This window comes from Gavia stellata, chromosome 10, assembly GCF_030936135.1.
Source record: "Gavia stellata isolate bGavSte3 chromosome 10, bGavSte3.hap2, whole genome shotgun sequence".
Lineage (NCBI taxonomy): Eukaryota > Metazoa > Chordata > Aves > Gaviiformes > Gaviidae > Gavia > Gavia stellata.
In genome coordinates this window covers 4,934,813-4,958,654 of record NC_082603.1, presented here as the reverse complement: position 1 = coordinate 4,958,654, position 23,842 = coordinate 4,934,813, and the positions used below count along the sequence as shown (strand labels likewise).

General features: G+C 41.1%; 1 protein-coding gene across 1 annotated transcript in view; it reads left to right on the top strand.

The window, feature by feature from the left end:
• The window catches only part of COP1 (COP1 E3 ubiquitin ligase), a 130,140-nt gene that overhangs the window by 31,351 nt on the left and 74,947 nt on the right, over positions 1 to 23,842 (top strand). The window contains exons 9-11 of the mRNA XM_059821833.1: positions 1,409 to 1,466; positions 5,083 to 5,197; positions 8,801 to 8,936. Of these exons, the coding sequence (XP_059677816.1) occupies positions 1,409 to 1,466; positions 5,083 to 5,197; positions 8,801 to 8,936 (309 nt within the window). The remainder of the gene's footprint in view (positions 1 to 1,408; positions 1,467 to 5,082; positions 5,198 to 8,800; positions 8,937 to 23,842) is intronic.

Genomic DNA, 23,842 nt, shown 5'->3' with positions numbered 1-23,842 from the left:
GCTCTGCTGTTTTCTCCCTTGCACTAGCTCGCAGCAAATAATGATTTTTGTCCCTCAGATTTTCTTGGTTTGCAACTTTTGTCTTGCCTGTAACAGAAGCGCAATCAATCTCATCTTACAAGTTAACCACTAATGAGACTTTAAAATCATCTCTCATCTTCTGTTTCTACTTCCTTCCACCTCCAGGGGACCTTTAAAACATTCAGAGAAATATTTAAGCACTAGTACCACTGTTTCATCCTAGACATACAGGTACCCTGACCGGCATTTCAGCCAAACCACTTGTTTTATGACCAAGAATATCAAGTCTACGCATCGGTTCTGGCAGCTCTTACATAAACATTGATAGGTACAATCATCTTTTACAAAATCAGGACTTATAGCTGTGTTCTGGCAGCTTTTTAAAGAAACTTTCAGCTTTCCCAAGCAAGCTTAAATCTAAGCTTACCTCGTAAGTCAGACTAAGAATAATGAACCCAGATATTTGGCTTGAACAGAAAAGAAACTGACAAACATGCCGTACTGTGTGAGCGAGTGAGTTAGAAAGATTTTTAGAGACTAATCATGGTGATGTTTGTAATGTATTCTCTATAATTAATAAAATGGTGTTCTTGTGTACTAACCTTTACTTGTCCTAAAGGTATTTTAAATTTTTGAGTGATAAGGGTGCTTTAATCTGGCTCTGTTTTATTGTGAAAGCTAAATATTTTGCCCATATGTGCAAGAATACTGAAGCACCTGTTTTCTGCTTATATCAGTAGATCCTTTTGCAGTTTTGAAAGTTAAATCTCTTGAGTTTGCATATGTATGCTATGTTTTGAAAACAGTGATTTAAAGTATGTAGTGTCATTATAGATGCTATGTAGCTATATATGGTGTACCATTTTCTAATAATAGTAATCCTGGCTGTCAGTATTCTTTTTAGTTCTGTATTTCGTTACTTGTGTCTGTTTTGTGTGTCTTCAGAGATGTCTGGAATACTAGCGTCTGTCTCAAGCTGATTTCTCTAGCTTTTCTCTTCACAGTGCTCTTTCAAATGCCATGGCATTAAACTCCTCTTTTTTTTTTGAAAGGAACTGAAAACCAATGGTAGCATGTTATTTTCAGAATGTCTTATCCTGCATATTTCATACAAAAGATATGCTTTTGCATTCTAATTAGAAATTACTAGATTGCACTACACATAATTGTGTGTGACAGCATTCTGCTCTAGGAGATCCCTATATTTAAAAAAAAAAAATCCCTCCCAAACCCCCAAACAAAAAATAACCTCATGTTCCCTGCCTGTAAAATGAATTTTAAAGGCAAGCATGCTGCAGGATGTAAAGGGGGGGAGAGCAAACAGGTTAAAAATTATAAAGAATGGTTGTACAGTGACTTAAGCAGACTATTTCTTTTGGTTTTGCAGTAGTATTATTGACTCCACGGAGTATAGCCAGCCTCCAGGCTTCAGTGGCAGTTCTCAGGTAAGGTACTACATGTGTCTGTGTACAGGGGGGACGGGAGAGTGGATGTGGAGGGTGGGCAGACATTAGGCACAACTCCATCCATCTCCAGGGTACTGGTCAACTTGAGTCTTATAAATGCTTTTAACTGGTTGCGTGGGCAAACTGGAGCCAAGACTACAGCTGCAGGAATGACTGCACATCATTGTGAGTGTCCATGCGGATGCCATCAAAGAAATCTGGTGTAATAAATATAGACATCTGACTTTACTCCCAAAGCTGACTCTTCCAGGGAAGAGGGGCTATTTTTTGCTCTTCATCTCTTCTCCCAAGTGGGCAGCATTTGGGAAGGGAGGTAAATCCCTGACCATTTGTGTTGACTTAAATAGCTTTGGATCAAGCTTAACTTTCAAAACAAGAAACATTTGTTCTCCAAATCTACAGCCGTTTTGTACTTTGTCCTTGTTTAGGGCCTTACAAACTGTATTATAAATTCACATAGAGGGTAAAAAGTTGCGTATACAGTAAAGTCGTTTGGCAGGCAGCCTCCAAACTGTCTGATCCACAGGGCCTCCCGAATGCCAAACAGCACTGCCGTAGTCTTGCAGCTCAGAGTGATTCAGCTGGGCTGGGAAGATGACGCTGATAACCAGCTCACAAATTCAGAAAGGTTAAACAGCTCTGATTTAGACAGATGGACTGTTGGTTATGTGCCAGCTCATGCCTTTGGTGCTCTCTGGTGGTGGTGGACCATCCATGGCTCACAGCAGTATCAAATTGGTAAATTAACAGAAGTGCTGTTGGATCTTACTTGATGGAGTAACTGATAAAAAGAAAAAAACACCTGAATTTTGGGCTGATGTGCATGTATGTGTGCATGCAGGTTTTTGTGTTTGTAGCTCTATAACTAATTGGTAATTAGAAATTTCCCTCTATTTATCTGTAGAAAAATGCTGCTTGTTCCTGCGGCTGTGGTCTGGGAGATTTTTGCTTGAACAAAGAATTGTAGCTCTACCTCACTTCAGAGGGCGAGTGAAATGTGGGTGGAGATCTTGCGTTCAGGACTCTGATACAGTACAGTGTGTTTGTTCTCCACTGACACTGCTTGTCTCAGTGCTTTTCTTTCTATTTCAAAGACAAAATTAATAGCATAGCTGTACCACTGGTAAGCGCACAAAACAAACAATCTAGACTTTCTAGTCATTCAGTATGACAGCCTTATTTGTGTGAGAATAACCTTTTTTTGTCCTCAAATGCAATTTTTTGTCCTCAAGAGTGCAGATCTGTACTCTCTAGTGCAAATTTTTGAATTAAACTTTAATATATGTTTGGATGGGGAGTTGAAAGAGAGCTCTTGAAGTTAAACACTTCATTCAAAGGTAGTCTAATTTCAGCAAGACTTTACCATAAAAATAGTGTTAAGAATATAAATTCAATTGTGCTTTTTTCTGATTGTCAGTCATGGCAAAAATCATAGGTTGGGCACTGCTAGCAGTAAGAAGCTGTGCTAGGATGGACAGCATGGTTTGCTTTCTCAATATAATCACTGTGCATTGCTCACAAACCTGTTCTTAGGGAAGAATTTATATATCGCAAAGCTACAGGACAGTTTTCTTCCAGAAGCTGAGTTTCAGAAGTACATAGTGGACAAGTCACACAAGCCCTGGGGAATTCTGCAGGCAGTATTTAGTGGCAGTACCTTTCTTTTCTGCTAGAATTAAGGAGCTTGTGAGTAGCTATGAAGCTTTTCCACAGTTGTTAGAGGACTCTTCAGAGCACCTAATGGAGTTCAGTGAGTAGAATCACTCTTGATAACAGAGCAACCCTAACTAATGTCCTCAACTAGGACAACCATAGTAGTTTTAGCAGTTGAATAAAAATTGCTTGAGCATGTTTTCTCTCCTTTCCCTTTTTTTTTTCCCCACTCCTGTTTCCCAGCATTGCTTAACAAGTAGCCAGGGAGCAGACTTCATAGAAACTCAATAAATGTTTTGGTAAAACATGAGCAGTTTAAAGTGCTTAGCTGGGGAGGATCTGATGAAGATGAGTTAATGCAGATTGATTCCCAGCACATCTGGGTCACCATGTGCCAGCCTGAGACCTGCTCTGGGCTGACCTTCCTCTGGAGACCCAGCAGGTGTATCACACAGCAGGCAAATACTTACCATGATTGATTCCACCTTAGTGTGGACTGGGCTCATCTGGCAGATCAGACTTGGGCTTGGGTTATATCGCTCATCATGTCACAGGCAGCTCGTCTTAACTTGCGACTGAAGTGATTGCGCTTCGATGCTTGAAGTCGTCTTGAGCCCTAATCAGTCCTGATGTGCTGGGAGAGGCTGGAGCCCTTGCATGCTGGCGTGCAAAATTAATAGGAAGATGCTCTAAAAGTGTTCCATTAAGTCTTTTTTTAAAGCTGTGAAGTTTTAGAAAACTGTAGTTAAAGGGTGTTGAGGTTGGAGTTGCTTTCGAGATGAAACAAGCTGCGTAGACCATAGGTTCTGTCAACATGCAAGTGTGAGTCACGATGTCAATGTATAGCCAGGGGCCTCGTGCAGAAGCAGCGTCTGAAGGTTTCATTGCTTGGGGCTTCTTTTTCCCTAAAATGTTAGATTACTATTCATACAGTTATAAACAGAATTTGAGTGGGCTCTGAAGTTAGTTTGATCTTGTTGGCTTGCTTGATGGCTGTAATGAGGGCAGCCCATTCTCTTGTGTGGATTGAGGGGGAGTTGGATGTGGAGTGGGTTTTGTTAGTGCCATTGACTGGCATTACGGACCTTGTACATGGTCAGGGACGTTGTTCATTAGGGAGCCTGGTGGCTCTCAAAGCTTTTAAAATTTCCCCATTAGCTTTGAGTATGTGATATGTGAGACTTCTTAAATATAAACTAAAGCAAGGTGCTCTTCATGCTGCTTCTATGGTAGAGGAATTGGTTCCTTTTCCTTACTACTGATTAAACAGAGAAGTACTGTATTTTCTGCTTTGCTTTGGGAGGAGACCTTACCCATGTATTTTAAAGCCTTTGCTTCTACCTCTCACTATTAGTGCTTGGGTAGGTTGGGAAATGGCTTTAATGAGTTTCATGGACTTCTTTTCAATTAACCTTTGAACTTCATGGTGTCTTCTGCTTCTATCCTTATTTGCTTAGCATTACAGAGAGTTAGTGAGTTGCTTCAAAAGAAATAATTCAGTAACTAACTCTTTAAAATAAACACCTCCTTCTCTTTTTAATGAGCTGTCTGCCAGGGATCTAGAAAGTATTTGTTGTACAGTCTGTTTGATTTGTGAAGCTAGAAGCCCGGTATCTTTGGCCTCTGCTGTCTATCTGTATAAATGTAAGACATGACTCCCCAAGGGTTGCTGCTGTCTGTCCTGCGTGTGAGGCCAGAATTGGTAAATTTGCAAAGGTTCAGGAAATGAGAACTGTCTAACAGCAGCTTTTCTTGTTCGGCAAGTTAAAGGGTGCAGCATAGAACCCTAAGAATAACTGTTGACTGTGGCAAGATCTTAATTTATTATCATTTTACACTGCTAACCCTTCACATAGAAATTGTTTATAATTTGGTAAAATCTGTTGAAATGAGACCCAGGCCTGGCTTTGCCTTTCTGAAGTGTTCTCTCTTCTTCATTCAGACCAAAAAGCAGCCGTGGTATAACAGCACACTAGCCTCACGACGCAAGCGGCTCACAGCTCATTTTGAGGACCTAGAGCAGTGCTATTTTTCCACCAGGATGACACGTGTCTCGGGTGAGTTCTCTTGCGTGGTGTTCAGCTTCTGACATCAGTTACCTCTTACAGTGCCCAGTCCTCAGAAAAGACTTGCTTTTGAGAGAGTAGCTTTCACTTCTTCCCTGCATGGGAACATTACTATACATATTTATGTGTGTTACTCAAATCATCCTGTTTTGCTTTTCTTGACCAATCTTTGAGGTTGCTAAATTTGGAAAATTTAATCCTGTCGCTTCAGAGGGGCACATGTATTGCTTTGTAATCCTGTACTGTGAAGGGCATAACCCAGAATTAACAATTTCACTGATGCTTATTCTGAAGAAGCAAATGTTTGAAAGCAGTGATTGGGTTGTCTTTCTACTAGCTGTAGTATAAACACAGTAGTTAAAAACACTGCTATTAAAATACTACAGAGGTATAAACATAAATTGATAAATTCTCCTATATTTAGCATGCAATAGGACACTTGGAGGTTATCCTTTATGTCGTCTAGATTGAGTCTTGGTTAACAAATGGCTTGAAGTATAGAAGCTGAATGTGCAGCAGCATTGCTGTCCCATGGGGAACACCTTAAATTTAAGGCTTGTTTTGTAGAATTAGGAGCTGTTTTCACAATTGCCTAGGTTGCCTCATTCATAATTGAGTAACAGTGTGACAGCAGCTAGAGTAATTGTTACCTAGTGGATGGATGGTTCTTAATTACATGACAAGATTCTCTTAAGAAACGAATGGGTCAAATGAACATGTCTTGAGGGCGAGGAGGCTTCTCTGTGGCCCCTCTGGGGAAGAAACCAGCTTTGGGTGAAAAAATTTCAGGCAATGGGCTGTGTCAGGCAAGAGATTTGCAGCACCGAGGTGTGAGCTGCAGCTCTTAGGAAGAGTGACAGACTGCAGAGAGGAGTGGGGAGCAGCCAGCCCTCAGGGCATGGGAGAAACCTCCAAGGGACAAGAGGGAACCAGGCAGAGATTGCTGCTGCAGAATATCTTTACTGGTAGCCTTCGAAGGCAAGGACTGACCTCCCAGGACACAGATCAGCAAGAGAGCTGGGTTAGAAACCCACACTTTTTTTTCTCCATGAATTTAGTTTAAGTTTTATCCATTTCAAAATAAATAAAACTAAGGCTTAATAGTTTTTTTAATTTAAAAAAAATAATTTGGCTTTAAGTTTAAAGGCTGCAACGTGTTTTAGCGGAGCTTACTCTTAGATATGTCTACATCATCTGCCCACTTCAGAGCAGTGATTGACTCAGGCCTCAACATGCACAACAAAATAATTTTAACAAGGAATGCAGCGTGTTGAGAGGGTGCTTCAGTAGCTGGAAGATTGGAGAAGCTGCTTGTATGTGACCAGCCAGTTTCCTGTGAAGTGCTTTGCAGACTACAGTACTTCACAGATCACAGTGAGATGTTTTCATGCGGTGTTAACTTGGTGATGCATAACTGAGTTTATGTTAAAATAACACTTATTATCCAAGGATAACAAATGGGGCTCTTCCCAGCATTCCCTTCTAGAAGACATCTTTCTTCATAATTGGAACTATAAATATGAATGCGGTGAAATTATTTTTGTATTCATATGTGTCAGTCACACCGAGAGCGGAGGATTTGCAAGTGCAGGTTTTTCCTAAATAAGGGATAACCTGTGATAACTTGATTAATTTTTCTTCTCTTAAGTCATTCCTGCTCTTTGACACATTTTAAATAGGATTTAATGTGGATTTAAAGCTTTTTGCAAGAGGTGCCTATGACTGTTCTAGTAGGGATTGGAGACATAATATAACTGTAATTATGAAATGGCCTTGCACTTTGACGGGGAAAATGTCTTGAGAAATAACATTTGGTTTTCCAGACATAGATACAGAATAAATTATGGGAGGACCATGAGAGATACAGAATAAATTATGGGAGGACCATGAGCTTGATCTCTAAATGAGGGAAATGGAAGAGTAGCAGCTATTCCTATCAAAGTGTCGAAGGAAGAAACAGTCTTTGAAAAACACTGACTGATGTTTACATGCTGCTTCTGGAGCTGTTTCCTGTAGTGGTCAGGTGCTGATGATTTTAATTTGGAGCAGTACTAGGTTCATTTTGCCCCTTTTGATCCATCTGACATGGGTGTTGTGTATGCTAGTACTCTTAAATATGCTAATTACTAGCCTTCACTGTTCCTTTACATGATCAAACATTAAATAAGGGACACTTCAAAATGCCTTACAAGTGTAGAGCAAGATAGTAATTTCTGACGGCAAGGAATTACCAGAGTACAGAAAGTGATAATTCTCTGTGTTTTCCCACAAGAAATCACAGCTGTATTTTGCTTTTACAGATCAACCTTTTCATTTTTTCACCCCAGTTTTTCCATTCCAAAGCTTTCTAGTAAGTGGAGCTTTGTAGTTTCCTTATGCTGCTGATAAGGAGACAGATAAGGACAACTTAACTACTGGGTGGAATTTGATCTCAGCCACATGAGCAAGTGGTGTGTATGGCTTTTCTGCTCCTGCAGTGGATGCCGTGGTTTAGCAGGAGGCAAGGTGTGCAGTAATGGGATTTGCAAACTGGACTACCTGTAAACCGAGGTGCTGTGTGTTAGTGCTGTGAGAGCAGCCACAGCTGTAGTTCCCTTATGTTACACTGGTGCGAAAAGGCAAAGCGAACGTGGGAGTGTTAGGGGAGGAAAGGGAGAATTGCTGCAAATTCTGGGGGTTGTTACGAAGCCTGAAGGCTCTACATGATCACGCATCTGCAGCCAAACATTGTGTTAGGAAGGCTGGCTTGCCCATGCAGCATCATGGTAAGTTAGGAATTTTTCCTTATTTAGGAAATACTAAATTTTAAAATGGTTTACATAAAATTCTGCTCATACTGAGAAAAACTGGAACTTCTGAGGAATCCAGAAATTACTTTCGGCTATCTACACCGCAATTTAGTTTTAACTTTTGTAGTAAACTGTTCCATTTCCCACACAATATTTATCATCATTATTCAAGCTGGCTCAGTTTCACCTTGTCTGCTGAAGGTCATAATTTTCACAAAACAGTGAGGTACAGGGAGTCTTCTGGTTTCATGCTTGTCTTCCTTCTCCAGCCCTGAAACAACTCTCCCTTAGCTCTGTTGCTTTTGGAGTAACAGGACAAATATTTTTTACTAAAAGTATTTTGAATGTAACTGACACCAAATGTAGGCATATTGTAACTGAAGTATGCGGAAAGGAATGTACTTCCACCTCCATAGAAAACTAGTCATGTTCTTCACAGTGCATTTTGATATGCTTTAAGGTTTTCTGTTAATAATCTATATGGCCCATGGGCTCTGAATTTGAATAAAATAAATGAGCTTCTCTACCAGGAAGGCTGTGTTTGTGATCTCTAGGCAGATTGTCAGCACAGTAGGTTCACCCAGTGTTGCAAGTGGAAAGACTTAATTTGTGCTCTGAAAAGTCATATTGCCTTCAGGGAATGCTAGAGGGGAGAGAAAAACCTGTTCTTGACAAAGAATCCTCCCCAAATAACAAGGAGAGGTAGTGTCACGTGAAGACATACATCTTGATTTTTGCTTGCTGTTGAGTTTGTTTATCTTCCTACCCTGTTTCTGTCCTCCCCAATGCTGCTGCCTCTCCCTAGATGACAGCAGAACCACAAGCCAGCTGGATGAGTTTCAGGAGTGTCTATCCAAGTTCACGCGCTACAATTCTGTCCGACCCCTGGCAACACTGTCTTACGCTAGTGACCTCTACAATGGCTCCAGCATAGTATCCAGGTAAGACACACTGCGGCTCTGACAGTGCATCTCATGCTGATACAGGCTGCTGATGCTGAGTTAATAACCCGTATTAAACAAGTTATGGTCTGTACATGTATAACACTTTGCAGTCGCTTCCAAAAATAGTTTTGTGAATGTGTGATTATCATTGATCTGTGAAGGCACTCAAGTACCACAGTAGTACCTTTTATTCCCATTGGTGTTGGTCAAGACCAAATACAGACCTTTTGAGGTGCCAGTGAGTATCTGGAGCTGTTGTGATAAAGCGCGAAGCCTGTTGTAGGCTCAGTCCTCTTCATGTTAATATAGTTGCATTGTAAGTGATGCAGTTCTAGCGTTTTAAGAAACATCCATCTTGCTTGGTGTTGGTAGCTTTAAGAATCTGTGGTGGTTTTAAATATTGTTGGTGGATCCAGTCATAATGGCAGATACTAAATAGCTGAGTTGTTCTTAAGTGTGATTGCTTGAACTCTTGAGCGTTGGAAGCTCTGTTTACAGTGCTAAACACTAGTGAGAGGGTGGTTGTGGTATAGCCAACTCGACAGCTCTGTTCTTGCCAACAACTCCTCTGTATCCCCTGCCATGTGGGGTGGTCATGTCCTGTGCACTGCTGCTGAAGCTCATCTGAGCCTCCCATGGACCAGTTTGGACACTTAAGCTGGTGCAATGCTATTGACTGTCTTTTAACAGAATTCATTTCTTCTAGTTTAGCTCTGTGAACCAGCTCCCTTAGGGATCAGGCTTAAGAGAGCACATAGGATAGGGAGAGGCTGGGACGTGCCAGCAGCCCTAACCTTAAACTGGTTTCAGCAGCTATGGAAGCATACCCTGAGGGCTTTAATTAGTCTGTGGTAGCTCATTTGGAGCTGGTGGTGGTGGAAAAAATGATGCAACATATTAATTGGGAAATCTTTTCAGTGTCGTATATATGCAGGACCCATTAGCTTCTTACAGGCACACTTCACAAATTTAAATGTATTTGTTCTCAGCAACCTTTTGAAGAAGGAAAGTAGTATCATCTGTATTTTATACATGGGGAGCAGAAGATCCAAAATGGCCATACCTGAGGTCTTGAAAGAAACATGACAATGACATAGTGAATTGAACTGGGTTTTTCTGAGTCTTGATCTAATGCCTTACAAAGGGGCTATTCGGACAGTGACAGAACAGCTTGAATGTTTGTTGAAAGACCCCAAGAAATTTGCATTATATGAAGAAAATGGAGGCATGTGTTGCATAGAATACTTTTTTTAAAAAGCAGCATTGATTCCTTAACTACTGCAATATGTAGCAGGAATGTATAATGTCCGACTTAGCCACAGAGGTCAGAACACAATAATCACTGATCTGACGTATATTTAACCTGCACTGATTGGGTTCACACTAGCTGCAATGAAATGCAGATGGGAATCTCGCTGCAATGTAGACAAACTTCCTCAGCTACCAACTTCAGCACGGATTGGATTTTGCTCCTTTGCCCTTTCTTCTCCTTGACATTCTGCAAGAGCAGCATTTTTGTGGTATTTGGTTAGAAAATGCTGGAAGGGCAGTAAATCTTGCTCCTGTTTTGAAGGCATTATAATTCTTGGGTGAATATATGTTTGAAAAGTATGTGTGTTACTGGCGTTACAATGAAGATACTGTGGGGCCTCCCTCCAAGCCAGTGCTAGGATCAGTAGTTAAATGCATTTAACTGAAAAATAACTTGGCTTCCAACTCAGTGTTCTCCCCTGCTCATGCGTTTTATTTATCAAAGCATTTAAGAATTTTTAGGGGTTTTAGTATGTGGGCTGAGTAAGACTGCTCACATCTGAACATGTCCTTAAGTGCTGTGGTAAAGCAGGGCTGCTGAGTGTGCTGCTGCTGTACCTCTTGTTAGCTTCTGGCTATCCAAACAGTTCTTTAAAGTTTGGATTTGTTAACCATGAGTTTACATGTAAACATGTGTTGGCCAACACACTTTTCTTGTTCACCATTGTTCTTCATCCAAATTAATACATTCGCGTTCAGAGAGTCTGTGAAGCTAAATGAGGTGTGTGTCTTGGTGATGGCAGCTTAAGATAACAGAGCAGCTTTTAAGTATCACAGATGGGCCAAATTTATTCTTAGGATGCTTTAAAAAGCTTTTTAACTGAGTGAAATGCTGTGAAAAGTTTTTATTATCTGGCTGACCGCACTGACTTCTGAAGGTGTTCCTGGGCATGCTGTAGGAAACACTGATGAAATAATGACAAAATAAGTCTTGCTGCTTAGCTGTTGCTGTTGAGACAAATGCATTTAAATACAAAGCAAATATAAGGTTAATAAGTAAGAAATCCTCATAAATTTTTTTAAAGTATTTAAAAGGGTTCTTTTAAGTGTATTTAAGAACAAAAGTAGAATTGACCGGAAGTTAAACTTCCTTGTACTTAAGAAATAAACTGCTGTTACAAAAGAATATAAGGGTGTTTGGTTTGCATTGCTTTAACCCTACATGAAGTTCACATGCTGGACTCCAAAAGCTCTGCTGACTTAAAGAGATTTTTAAGATGTATTAGCTTTGTTTGCAAAGGAAGAAGGTGGAAATATGTTCCTTATCTGCAAAACCTTGATGTTGACTTAGAAGGGAAATAAAACTGCATTTATGGTAACAGGATGAAAAATGTAATTAAAGACTATATATAAACAGGCTGAAAAAACCTGAAACTGAGCAGCAGTAGTATTCTCCTGAGCGCCTTGCCACAAGCATATTTACGAATGTCTGGACTTCTTGAGTACTAAAAAGACCATAAACAGCACTACGTAGGTTGTTTTACTGTAAAAATTCCAGTGCAAAATTAGGAAAGCTACAGTTGCCTTACAGGATGAAGGGACAAGCCAACGCCCTGCTCTCCAGTTCGAGGTTTCCCCAGCCTGGCAGGGAGCTCACCCGAGGGACCCGCGCTGAGCCTTGCAGGGCTGGCGGCTCTGCGGCGGCCGTGCAGCATCCGCACGGTGGCAGCCGCTGGTTGCGGTGCAGGCAGGAGGTGGGCAGGCGGTGGGGGACCCATGCAGGGCTGGTACCGAAGCTGTGCATCTTCCATCACGGGCTTACCATCTTATTTAGAAAGGTGCACGCAGCGTGATTGTAAACCCAGTGAGGGAGAGCTTCCTTACCTTGCTTAGAAACATGGTCACAAGCAAAATCTAACAACCCTCAGTCCTTTTTTTTCCCCCCTTATTTGCTTCAAGAAAAACAAATTAGCAGAGACGGATGTTCAGTGAAAACATGGTCAAGGCTTTGCAACTGCAGTTCGCGCAGTTTTGCTTTAACATTAGGGGGACTTTCAGTGTGCTTGCAGTATGAATGTACATGTACCTCAATATGCTAAATGTGTTTTTTGATACACTCAGTTCTCTTAAGTACAAAGTATTTACATGGTTTTCACAAGTATGTTAAGTTTTGTTAGAATTGGGCCAAGGAATAAATTTTCCATTTATCATGCCCCCAGACAGAGCAGTCAGAGCTTAACTTTTCTTCTCTCTGCTTGCTGTGGCAGTAAATAGTGCAGGCTTTCTTTTAAAGATGAGTCTGTAAACTGCAGCGTTAGCATTACAATGATTTATGTAGAAAATTGCTTTAGCACTGTCAGAGGCCTTCAGAGAATAACGTGCCAGTCTTTCGTATTTTATAAAAAGAACAGAAAAATCCAAGAAACAGATTACAGCAAGATGTCTGTCTGAAACCTGGTTATCAGAAAGCTGGTTCTCCCTGCTGGCTGGTTCCCAGGTCTGGTGGAAACATGAGTATGTCTGTCCCAGAGGGCCTGAGGTTTTGGGGGCAAATGATGTGGGTTTTTGTCATCTGCTCAGACTTCAAATTCTTCTGGGTTAGCTTACCATTTCTCTGAAAGGCCTTAAAATGACATCCGAAGGGGTTTGTATAGCCAAAACTAACTATATTTATCTAAAGGCATAGTGATTTACAGGGAGGGAAAGAAACAACTTGTTTTTTGGCTGCTGAAACCTTACTCAACTCATCTGTTGAATCTTGAGACAGTGTTTAAAAACTGGATCTTAGGGGTCCATTATTCTTTTCTTTTTTTTATTGCTTATTATTCCATTGCTTCTAAGTAATGAACAAGATATGAAGAGGTTTCTCTTAGCATTCAAACAGTACAATTAAGTTGGTTTCAAAATTGTATTTTTGTTTGTGTTGACCCTTTCAGTAACAGGACCTGAAATCCTCTCTTCAAAGGTGAGCTTAAAAGAAAAACAATCCATTAGGAGTATGTTTTCCATGTATTCATTAAACCATTCTAATTTTTTGTTCCCCTTTTTACTTTGGATTATGATTACTTGTCCATATAAATTCTCAGACATGGACTTTAACAAGGTACCTTTTAGTTCTTTGTCCACCATAACAAGGCCCTTTTTTCTTTCTTTTTTCTAGTGCCCTGGGCTGGCTAGGATTAGATGAGCCATTTTATTAAGTTTGTGACCAGCAATGCTTCTATCTTGGTGGTAAAGATAAATGAAAGAACTGTAAGTGGGTTTATCCTTCACAGGATTATGTTTTAGAGTACAGTAGATGCTGCTTCTTGAGAAGATGAGAAATGAAGAGGGCTGAATTTTTCTTATGGTCTGTTAAATCAATCATTTTTTAAATGCACTCTTATTTACAAGTGGCAGCTCAAAACTGCGGATGGATCAGTCTTATTTGGACTGTTCCCACAACTGGAAGGCGAGAGAAATACTTGGATAAAGAGACTTGAACTGCAGAGTGGCCGAGGAAGCTTGAAGTGTAATACCCTGAACCTACTTGAAGTTTATGCCTCTCCTGTGGTTCTCTTACTTCATCTGAGGTTTTGGCCCGTAGACCAGAGGTCGTCTGGGGCTGAAATGGGATTTTGTTTAATTAGAGCTGAGTAAAGTATAGAGCCTTTCCCTTGCTTTCTCTTTTTTCTCTGGAGTGCAGAACTGATACATTTCCTAGCACATAATTGTGGTCTGGATCCCTTGAGCAGAAGCTAAATGTGACTCGTAACCAGCAGAAGGGTTATACAGATGTCAGTTCAGATCTCCGAATTTGGGGTTCAGAGACACTCTCGACTCTGTAACATAGCCCTCCAAGTCCCCAGGATGGGCTGCTAGTACGAAAAGGGACTCTGAAACCAGAAAAGAGCATGTCTGCTCCTATCTCCAGTCTTGATCAGAAAATAAACCTTGTAGTGACCGCAGTGACACTGCAGAGGGAGAAGTCGGTTCTTCCATCAACATAAGCTTTCACTTTCAGGGGTAAAACTTAACTAATTTGAAATTGGGAAGTTAATGAATGGAAGTTGCATGGCCACCAGTGGGACTTCATTTTTTTTCCTAGTAGTTTCAGATTATTTGGTAGTAGGAAGATCTTTCCCATTAAGCTCTCTTAGTACTTCAAACCTGTCTCCATCTGTAGATAATTAGATGAGGTTTTTTGGTTTAAATCAAACTTTGTGAATTTTTATGAATGATCTGTTAAAACTATTGAGTATTTGATCAACTTGTGAATCAGCTTTTAAACAAAATGTATTAAACAATGATTGCTTTTCATGTTTTTTCTTTTTTTATATCTTGAAGAAACTTTGCGCAGTTTAAGCGGTTTCCATTTCTTGGCAAAAACTGTGTAGTGGTCATTGGCTGTAGCATGGGGCAGTCCAGCATTGGAGCTGGCTTCCCAAAGAGGTTGTGCAAGCTCCATCCTCAGAGGTATTCAAGAACTGGCTGGAGAAAGCCCTGAGCAACCTGTCTGACCAAAGATCTGCCCCTGCTCTGAGCAGGATATTGGACTAGAGACCTCCAAGTCTTGGAGACTGTACTCTTGTGATGAAGGTACATGATCAGCTCATTAGAAACTTGAGGTTCTGTCCCCGGCTTTCCTCTGAGCATCTTCCTCTGGCCTTAGGCTTTAAGGAGAAGCAATGTCCTTATGTGGCTTTGTCACCTATAGTGCAAAGTAAAATTCACTTCCTACAAACTTTGGGATCCCCCACTTACGAATGGGGGTTAATTTAAACAGGATTGTATTGTTAGAATAAGACTGGGCTTTTTTGAGGAGAAGCTTTGTAAAAGTGCAGGAACTTAAAATGGATGCTGTAGTGTCAGGAATGTCCTCTGAGAGATTAATATTTAGGGTACGAGGATGGTACCATGTGGAAGTTGCGTTGCATCATTGCACCCACCCCTTCTTGATTGATCAGAACAAAAATCTTTTCTGTGAGGCTGCCGGTACCTGCCCTTTTGTTCCTCCTGATGTTCATGTAATAATCGCTATTATCTTGGCCTCAGGAACTGGACTTGCAAGCCATGAAAGCTGTGGTTTCACAGCATCTTATACGCAGAACTTCCATGCCGACAGTGTTGGTAAAAAGCAAAGACAGGTTTCCCTTAATTCTCCCCAGATTTTATAGCTTGCTCTCAATGCTGAGTGTTGATACAGTGTATTTTTATGGCTGCTTGAAGAAACAAGCCTGTTTATTAATAGACCATGAATTTCTGTAGCTTATTACAGTGTTCTTTTTAAATTTCTAGCCATATTTGTTAGAAATGCTTGAATTTGCTAGGAGGTCATTATCTGAAAAGCATTAGCATGCCTTTGTATTTTTTGTTTATTCTTTCCTTGCTAAATAGAGGACTTAATCTGTTAAATGGTAGGTAATTGAAAAAAAAAAAATCTGTTGAGGTGCTGTGTTAAGGCATGCAAGGATATATGGTGTGGGCTTAAACAGTTCTGAGAAAAAACCTTACAAGCAGCTCAGCCTGGAGAAGAGGCTTGAGTTAATGATTATTAATATTGTCTGTATTAATAAATACTGACTCCAAGACAGAGGTGTTTGGGATTTATATGCCACATAGGAGTTTTCTAGAATAAGTTACGAGTAACACGTTCTTACAGGATTATATATAAGTGTGTGTATGTATTTGTGCAAAGGAAGGTGGAAGTCAGATCAAGCTTCTCTGTATGAGACTGTGTGAAATTAAGTGTATTCATAAGTACCTTAATTTTTTCTAAGGAATAGTTTAAGGATTGCATACAAGATACTGACCAAAAAAGATTCAAAAAGCCATCAAAACAATGTCCTGAAACAGATTTGGCAGTTGGATGAAAAATGCTTCAAATGGTGTTTTAACCTTGTTCCATCATCGCCAGGCAGCAGGACCATCGGAGTTAATTGCCCCAGCCTGTTCTTTGGCTCCTTGAGAGAGCTCATCTGCAGTGCATGGACTTGATATTTCTGAAGGCTGGTGCCCTGACTTGTGGTGCCTGCTGGATTGAGCTGAGGTGTCTAAAGAGGTTACTGTCTCCAGCTGTCCCTCCTGATGCTCTGTTGCAGGGTGTCTGGCGGAAGAGCTGATGGCGGTGTTGGGTGAATTCGGAGGCTTGGGTTAATAATATGGCAGGCTGTGTACTGGGGCACTGGGCTGGGCAGTGATTTGTTCTGAGAAATGGCAACGTGGCCACTGGAGACAGAAATGTCTTCAGCTGCTGCAGCTAAATCATGGAGGAATCATGGAATCATGAATTGGAGTCTATGGATGGACTGCGTTGTTTACAGTTCCGGTATTGATGGAGGTTTCCTGTGCTGAGCTCTTTCAGATGTACTTGCTCCCCTGCCTCTTCGGCTCTGTCGGCAGCTGCCATGCTCAATTTTGAAAAAACAAAATCCTTGTTGGTGTAGTAATAAATGTGATGGCTTGAAAATAAGCTCACAAGCTTTTGAATGGCCTTATTTAGAAGGTACTTCAATGTCTATCACATCTGATTGCGTTCCTTCCTACTTAATGGCATAATCCTGATAAGACAGTACTGCTGTGCCAACAACCTTGCAATTTGTCGTGGAGCAGAGTTTCCTACCTCAAACCTGTTCCTTATACAGCTTGGGTGGAGGTTGCCACCTTCCTTTCTGGAAATGTTCCCCAAGCTTGAATGCAGAAAGAATGCAGCTGAGTATGTTTGGAGACTTAAAACCTCTTCCACCTTAGTATTTTCTAACACTGAGGCTGTGCTCCTGCTACTGTCAGAGCTGTTTGTAACCTACTGTGTATCAGCCCAGCTGGGAGAAATGGCAGATCCTGGTTTTCAAATATAGATAGGTTACCCAAAATATTACAGCAGGCAGACTGATAATTTGGCTTGAATTTTAGATAGTGCCGTAAGAAACATTCTCTATTTCACTGTTGGCATTTTTAGTTAACGTTTCCCTACTCTAGCTTATTTAAAATTGTGTTTGTGGAAAAACCGAATCTAATCCTCATTAACTTGCATGGCAGTTGTTTGCAACGGCTTTGGCTCATTGTACTTCTGTGTATCTGGCATATAAACCCTGGGATTGTCGTCATCTTCTCTTCAGCATGCAGAAGAGCATCGCCTAGCAGTAAAGTGGCTTTTTATCAATACGCTTTATGTTCAGTTGCTTGCAAAATTCAGTAGTTCCCTATAGGTTTTCTCATCATTAGTGCTAATTAAGCTAGGTTCCCCTGAATGCATGTATGGAAAAAAAACGTATGCAGCAGAACAGGATGTTTCTAGCTATGGAGTCTTATAGACAAGGCTGGAAGTCTGCTATGGCTTCCTGGGAGATTTTGGGTTGTGTTTGGAGGAGATTAAGTTCAGCGTCACTTCCCTTTGCTTCCCCCCCAAAGTAGAGGGGGATCCTGGTTCTGAAAGTTGAGCTGTTGCAGGAAGCATAATTAATCTCTCATAGTATAGTATATTCTCTCATTTGGTTTAAAAAAAGAATGACTCTGTTCTATCTACCGATGACAAAGCATGAAAGTAGCTCTGTTGGTTTTTTATTTCAGAGCTGTGAGATGGAACAAAGCCCACCAAACCTCCATTCAGATTTAATATTCTCCTCTAAACAAGCTCGTTATGGAATGAGAGTATCGCTGAGCGGTCTCTGTTAGAACTGATGGCATTTCATTACACTTTTGTAAGCATGAAGTGGGCCTGGAACTAGGTCTAATGACATTACTTTGTTAATGTAGTACCTTTTTATGCCTTTCTTCAAATGGAGCAAAATAAAACTCCAGGCTACTGTGGCTGCAAGAAAGAAGCTAAAAGTATGACTGCAGCATGACTGGTGCAATAATGTCTTCCCAAGGCAAGCCTGGAGCTGAGGACTGTCCTTCTGTGTAGTGCAGGCTTCGATGAACTGTTATAATGCCCTTCCCTCTCTATTTCCCAGCTGGGGGTGGGGGGAGGATAATCAACACACAGAGGTGACTTTCTAGTGTCATCTTTTTATGTTTCAAAGACGGGTTTGCTTAGGGGGGAGTGCATTCCCATCAGATGTTTGAAGCCTGGAGGAGGTGTGATGGCAGAGGAGGGGAGGGTACCCAAGGTGCATTCAGCAGCAGCTGATGCTGCTGAACCTGGAGCTGGCATGTCCCAGACAAGTCCAAGGAATGGGATCAAACTTGAAATAGCTTGGGCTCCTCTGTCCCACGGTTTTCATTAGACTTCCATTAGACTTGAATCTGGTCCATTGAGAGGCCATAATTATAGTAGCCAAGACAACTTCACCTTGATTAAAGGACAAATCTGGCAATTTTCTGGTAATCTGGGGGTCACATCTAACAAATTAATGTGATTCTTGGGGATGGAGGTGCTTGCTCTCTGACAGGATGCATTTAAATGGAGTCTTGTTTATACAGTTAATTTATCTATCCATATAGCTCTCTAGAAAATCGAAGTGTTTTTCTTTAAGTGGTCCTTCCTGACTAGAGATAAGAACCTGTCTGGGATTGTGGTATGCTTGCTCAGTTTATATTTTGGAAAACATTTAGCAGCACAGGGGTTTGAATCAGGGAATATGTTCAACCAGCAGTGGTCTAGCCTTGTCCCTGTGGCACAGGTTAAAGACTTCAAAATAGCAGCAGTGACCTTATTTAGGAGGTGTTTTGGAGTAAGGAGTCATTAATGCAACTGTTGCTTTATTGAAAAAAAAAAAAAAACAACAAAAAACAACACCCAACATTTTTAATTTCAGCCACTCACAGCTTTAGCAAAACAGCCTTTCGATACTGAAATTTCAAATGCTTTGTCTCGGTAGCCTTATGTTTTTATATGTGACAAAATAGAGACTTTGAGCTGATGGAGCACAAAATCTGCAATAGCAGCTTCCTATGCCTGAATATAGCTTTGTTTTTAAAAACGACAGATTAGTATGCCAGTGCATGCTTGGTGACACTAATTACTTCACCTTAAAATATCAGTCTGCTGTAAAAACAGTCTCTCAGGTATGTGATATTAATACCAATTTCTGTATTGGTTCCAGGTACTGAACAGTCTGTAGTGGTGGTCATGGTGTTGGATTGTAACCTAAATTTCTAATCTTTGATTTCAGTGCCTCAAAATGAGCATTAGAAATAGGCAACCAGGCTCTAAAACAGTGGGACTTGGGATTGTTAGAAGTGACAAGATATCCCTCAGAGGCCAGGGAGTGGAAGCATGAAGTGAGACAGACTTTAAGGAAATGTAAGTGAAGAGCAAAAGCTGCTGTTACCTCTCCTTCCTCCCACCAGTTAAGTCCCCCAAAACTGAAAACAATATATACCTATGTTGCAATTAAATATGGGGCCATGGCAAGATAGGAGTTGGGGCTAGAGACACAGAAATAGAAAGAGCACCGTATTAGGTAGAAGTAGAATTGATAGCCTTTGGTATATTCAGGGAGGAAAATAGGTATATAGATAGAGAGATCTATCTATCTATATATGTAAGTTCCATGAGAGGGACTGAGTCATCTACTTTGTGGAAATGGCAACTCCTGTGGTCACAGATCTTGCTACCAAGTCACAGCTGAGGCATTTATGATTATAGTAGCAATTGTAGAGTGTGTTTATGGAAAAGGGAGAGGAGCCGTTGGCTGCAGACCTTTAATTGTAACTAGTGATGCAGTTAAAGGCAAATGCAGTTAGATGCAATCCCCCCCCCCCCCGCCCCAGCTTCTCCTGATTTGAAGGAGTAAATATAGCATGTACCCATTTCTCACGGAAAATTGCTGGGCTAGGTGCCTTTCTAGTCTGACTCCCAGGCCTTTTCAAACTGCAATTTCAAGCACAGTGTGAGCTGCCCCAGGGGTCAGTTCAGAGGGTACCCCGTGCTGTCCCTGCAGAAGACCACAGAACATGCTAACCTGGTCACTACCTGTAGAGTTGTTGTCTTGCAGCCTCCCGGCATCCACAATCATTACGTCGGGGATACTAAAGGTTATATCCGTATTTATTTTGGTTAATATCGGATATGGACCAGTTGTTCATGGATTGCTGTTGTCAGGTTCACTCTGCCACTGTCATGTCTTCCAGGAGTAAGTACCTGGAATGTGTGTGTGTGTGGTTTTTAAAGTGTGATTGGGAGGGGGGGAACCCTCATCTGCCCCAAATCAATCTTGTGGTGAGTACTTCCTAGTTCTACTGTGGAGTGACTTGTTCAACACCAGTCTTGCTGTTGCCTTGCTCATAACCCTTACGGTAAGGCAGCTGCTTCATTCCTTTAATCAATTTAGTTGGCCATCTGTATGCATTCTCTAACTCCAGCGTGTCCTCCTGGGGTGTGGAGAACAACTGCACGCACCATCAGGACATGAATATAGCAAGACTTTATACCATGGCAGAACTGGTAAATACTTATGCTTTACAGTTTCCCCACTGGTCTACCCTCAACACCAATCCAAGCTTCCAGACAGCTTTCAGAAGAAATTTATTTCATAATTCCATTTGTTAGCTACGAGTGCTCTCCAAGGTCGTAGGTTTTAACATTAAATAAAGTAATTGATTTATAATCTCAAAGATTGATAATAAAGATAAGCAGCAGAGCAACCAGAACCTTGAGAATGTGTTTACTTTTTAGCAGCGCTTAGTGATATTTCCACAGGACACTGGTTACTTCTTAGGAAAAAGAAAACAGTGACTTGGGAACTGGAGATGTCTCTCTTCTATTTTCCCTAGAACAAAACAATCAGTTTCTTTCAACTTGATTTTTGTAAGTAAATTCTGTTGCACATATTTATAAATCTTTTTCAAATATCCAGGAGGTTTTGTGTCCTCAAAAGATTCCTTATAAAAATTCAGCTAGTGTTTGTTGGTCAGAAATGTGGAGTTTAAAAGTGGGTTAAAAAAAAAAAGGAGCAATTGCCAATTGTTTCTAATGTGCCCATCTTTGAGGAGCAAGGACCACTGCTAGTCCAAAAGGGAACTTTGCTGGATGTTCAAATGATCTAAAATATGGCTTACCTCCAGTGCTTCCTTAAAAAAATGAAAGTAATGTCTGAACTGGTCTCCAGTCTCTAGAGGAGGTTGCTTCGTGGTAGGACTGAGGTAGCTTTGTAGCACACAGAGACAGTTGGTGCTCCATCTGCCCTCTGAGATGGTGAAAACATTCATTGTCAGTCCCATGTTAAGTCTACTTAAAATAGTGCTACCAAAACACGTTGCTCTTATTTTACCAGGACATTAATAGCCATTGTGCGCACGTTTTATGTGTTGCTTTGGCTCGCTGGTGGCACTGTGCCTCTCGCCACGTGTGAAGTGGATGCTGTTGTCTAGCTGGTTATCTCTTGACTCGATGGCCTTTTTGACAAAAAGGATAAAGTATTTCCTGTTACTCTAGTGCATGTTATTGTGCTAATGACTAATTCACTTTGACTGTAGAAATGTATCACCTGCAAACCAGAATGTAGTTGTTCTTCAGAGCTGGCCCTGTTGTGTGTTTTGACAAAATGAAACTAAGTTCTCTTGTGAATTTTCATATAGATAAGCTTGAGTATAAGCGAGTGCTTACATTGACACAAAGACTTCAAGCAGTAAGTGACAGGAATACCATCGAGCTAGTTAAATGCAAATAAGCCTTGCTTAATACTAAATGTATTTAGAAGACTTGTAGGAAAAAGCATGAAAATAACTCTTGCTATGCAAGTGGGCTGTTTGTCCTAATCCTGATTAGTCTGGGGGGAAGCAGACCTTTGCAAATATTAGGAATAGTTTTATGTGGTAAATAATCCACTTGATTAGCTACTTAGATTGTCCATATTTTTCTTTGTTAAATGGCTTACTAAAAGCCGACTGGCAGAACATGAAGCACTTGTTGTACGGGGACTGTGCATAAGTGATGGAGGCCAAGCACAAGTGTGCATTAGGCTTGCTGTGTTGGCTTTGCCTGCCTCTCTCACAGCCAACGAACATCTGTACAGGTGGTAGTTTATTTCTGCATCCTTTTTTTCCCTGCAGTCTCATTGATGCTGTTGAAGGTCACAGGTCTGACAATCATTTTCATTGGTTGATGCTTTTTTATTAATTTTTTTAATGGTGTGTTAACTTTTATAGACATATTGAAATATTTATTATGTCTACAGCATGTCTCTATTTAAAAAAAAAAAAAATTGAATTAATGCTAGAGAAGCAAACCCACCCCAGGTGAGAGAGGCTCTATTCTGTTCTAATAACTTGGCTTTTTACCAGACATTGTAATACATTATTTTTTTTCTTCAGCAGCAGAAGGCTAAGGGTATAAATTGCGTCCAAGTAGATGAATCGTTGCCATCAGTTTAGCTGCGCTTTACCTGAATCCACAGGGCAGTGAGCAGGAGCTGAGACAGCGGTTCAATTAAGATTGTGGTAGAAGTAAATCCATTGTATTGTTATAGAGATTTTTGATTATAAAATTCTTCCACAGAATAGGGTGAGCTGACAGGACAGGCCTGAATGGTGCTTTTGTCCTATTTGTATAAAAAGTGATTAGACTGGGGTAGGTCTCAGGTGGGGGGAGAGCAGTCTGCCTGCTTAGAAGACTTCTTTCCCTCTCCCGTTTTATTTAAATAGATGCATGCTTGCTTGCTTTACTCCCCAGCCATAAGCATGTTCCTTTTCTTTCCCTTTTTGGGGGCTTGCGATTTTGCAGGCTTGACCAGACTAGCTTGTTTCTCCTCAAGGAACCAAGGAACTGTGAGTGGCACTGTCTCCTGCCACTGCTTCGGAGAACTTTAGGTGCCTGAGTTAAAAGGCCAAGTTGTGAGCCAATTGAATTATTTTATATTGTCAGACTGCATATCAACAATCCTTTCTCTCCATAGTTTAAAAATAACTTGATGATATCTCCTTTACAAGGACTGGAAAACTCTGTAGGCATTTAAATTTATCTTTCTTTGGAAGCATTGCAGTGCCTTCAACTTCTCAGCTATGTTGAGGGGTAGAAAATTCTAGCTGTTACAGCTATGGGGACAGCCTACAGAGCCCTCTCTCTTCTTGTAATTGCTTTAATGCTTTCTAATTATGGAAAGGTTCCTTAAATACCCCTGCTGTCACGTATTTTCAAGCTATATGAATGTGAAATCAGTGTAAACTCTGTTTTCTCTGCTGCCATTCAGAATTTGGTACCTGGTTCACAAATGCTGTGGCTGCTTGGAAGAAAAAAAAGTGATGGGGACAGTGTTCTCCAGGGCTCAGTTTTGGGACCGGTCTTGTTTAATATATTTATTGATGATCTGGATGAGGGGATAGAGTGCACCCTCAGCAAGTTTGCAGATGACACCAAGTTGGGCAGGAGTGTTGATCTGCTCGAGGGTGGGAAGGCTCTGCAGAGGGATCTGGACAGGCTGGATCGATGGGCCGAGGCCAATTGGATGAGGTTCAACAAGGCCAAGTGCCGGGTCCTGCACTTTGGTCACAACAACCCCGTGCAACGCTACAGGTTTGGGGACAAGTGGCTGGAAAGCTCCCCCGCAGAAAAGGACCTGGGGGTGTTGGTCAACAGCCGGCTGAAGATGAGCCAGCAGTGTGCCCAGGTGGCCAAGAAGGCCAACGGCATCCTGGCCTGTATCAGAAACAGTGTGGCCAGCAGGAGCAGGGAGGTGATCGTGCCCCTGTACTCGGCTCTGGTGAGGCTGTACCTCGAATGCTGTGTTCAG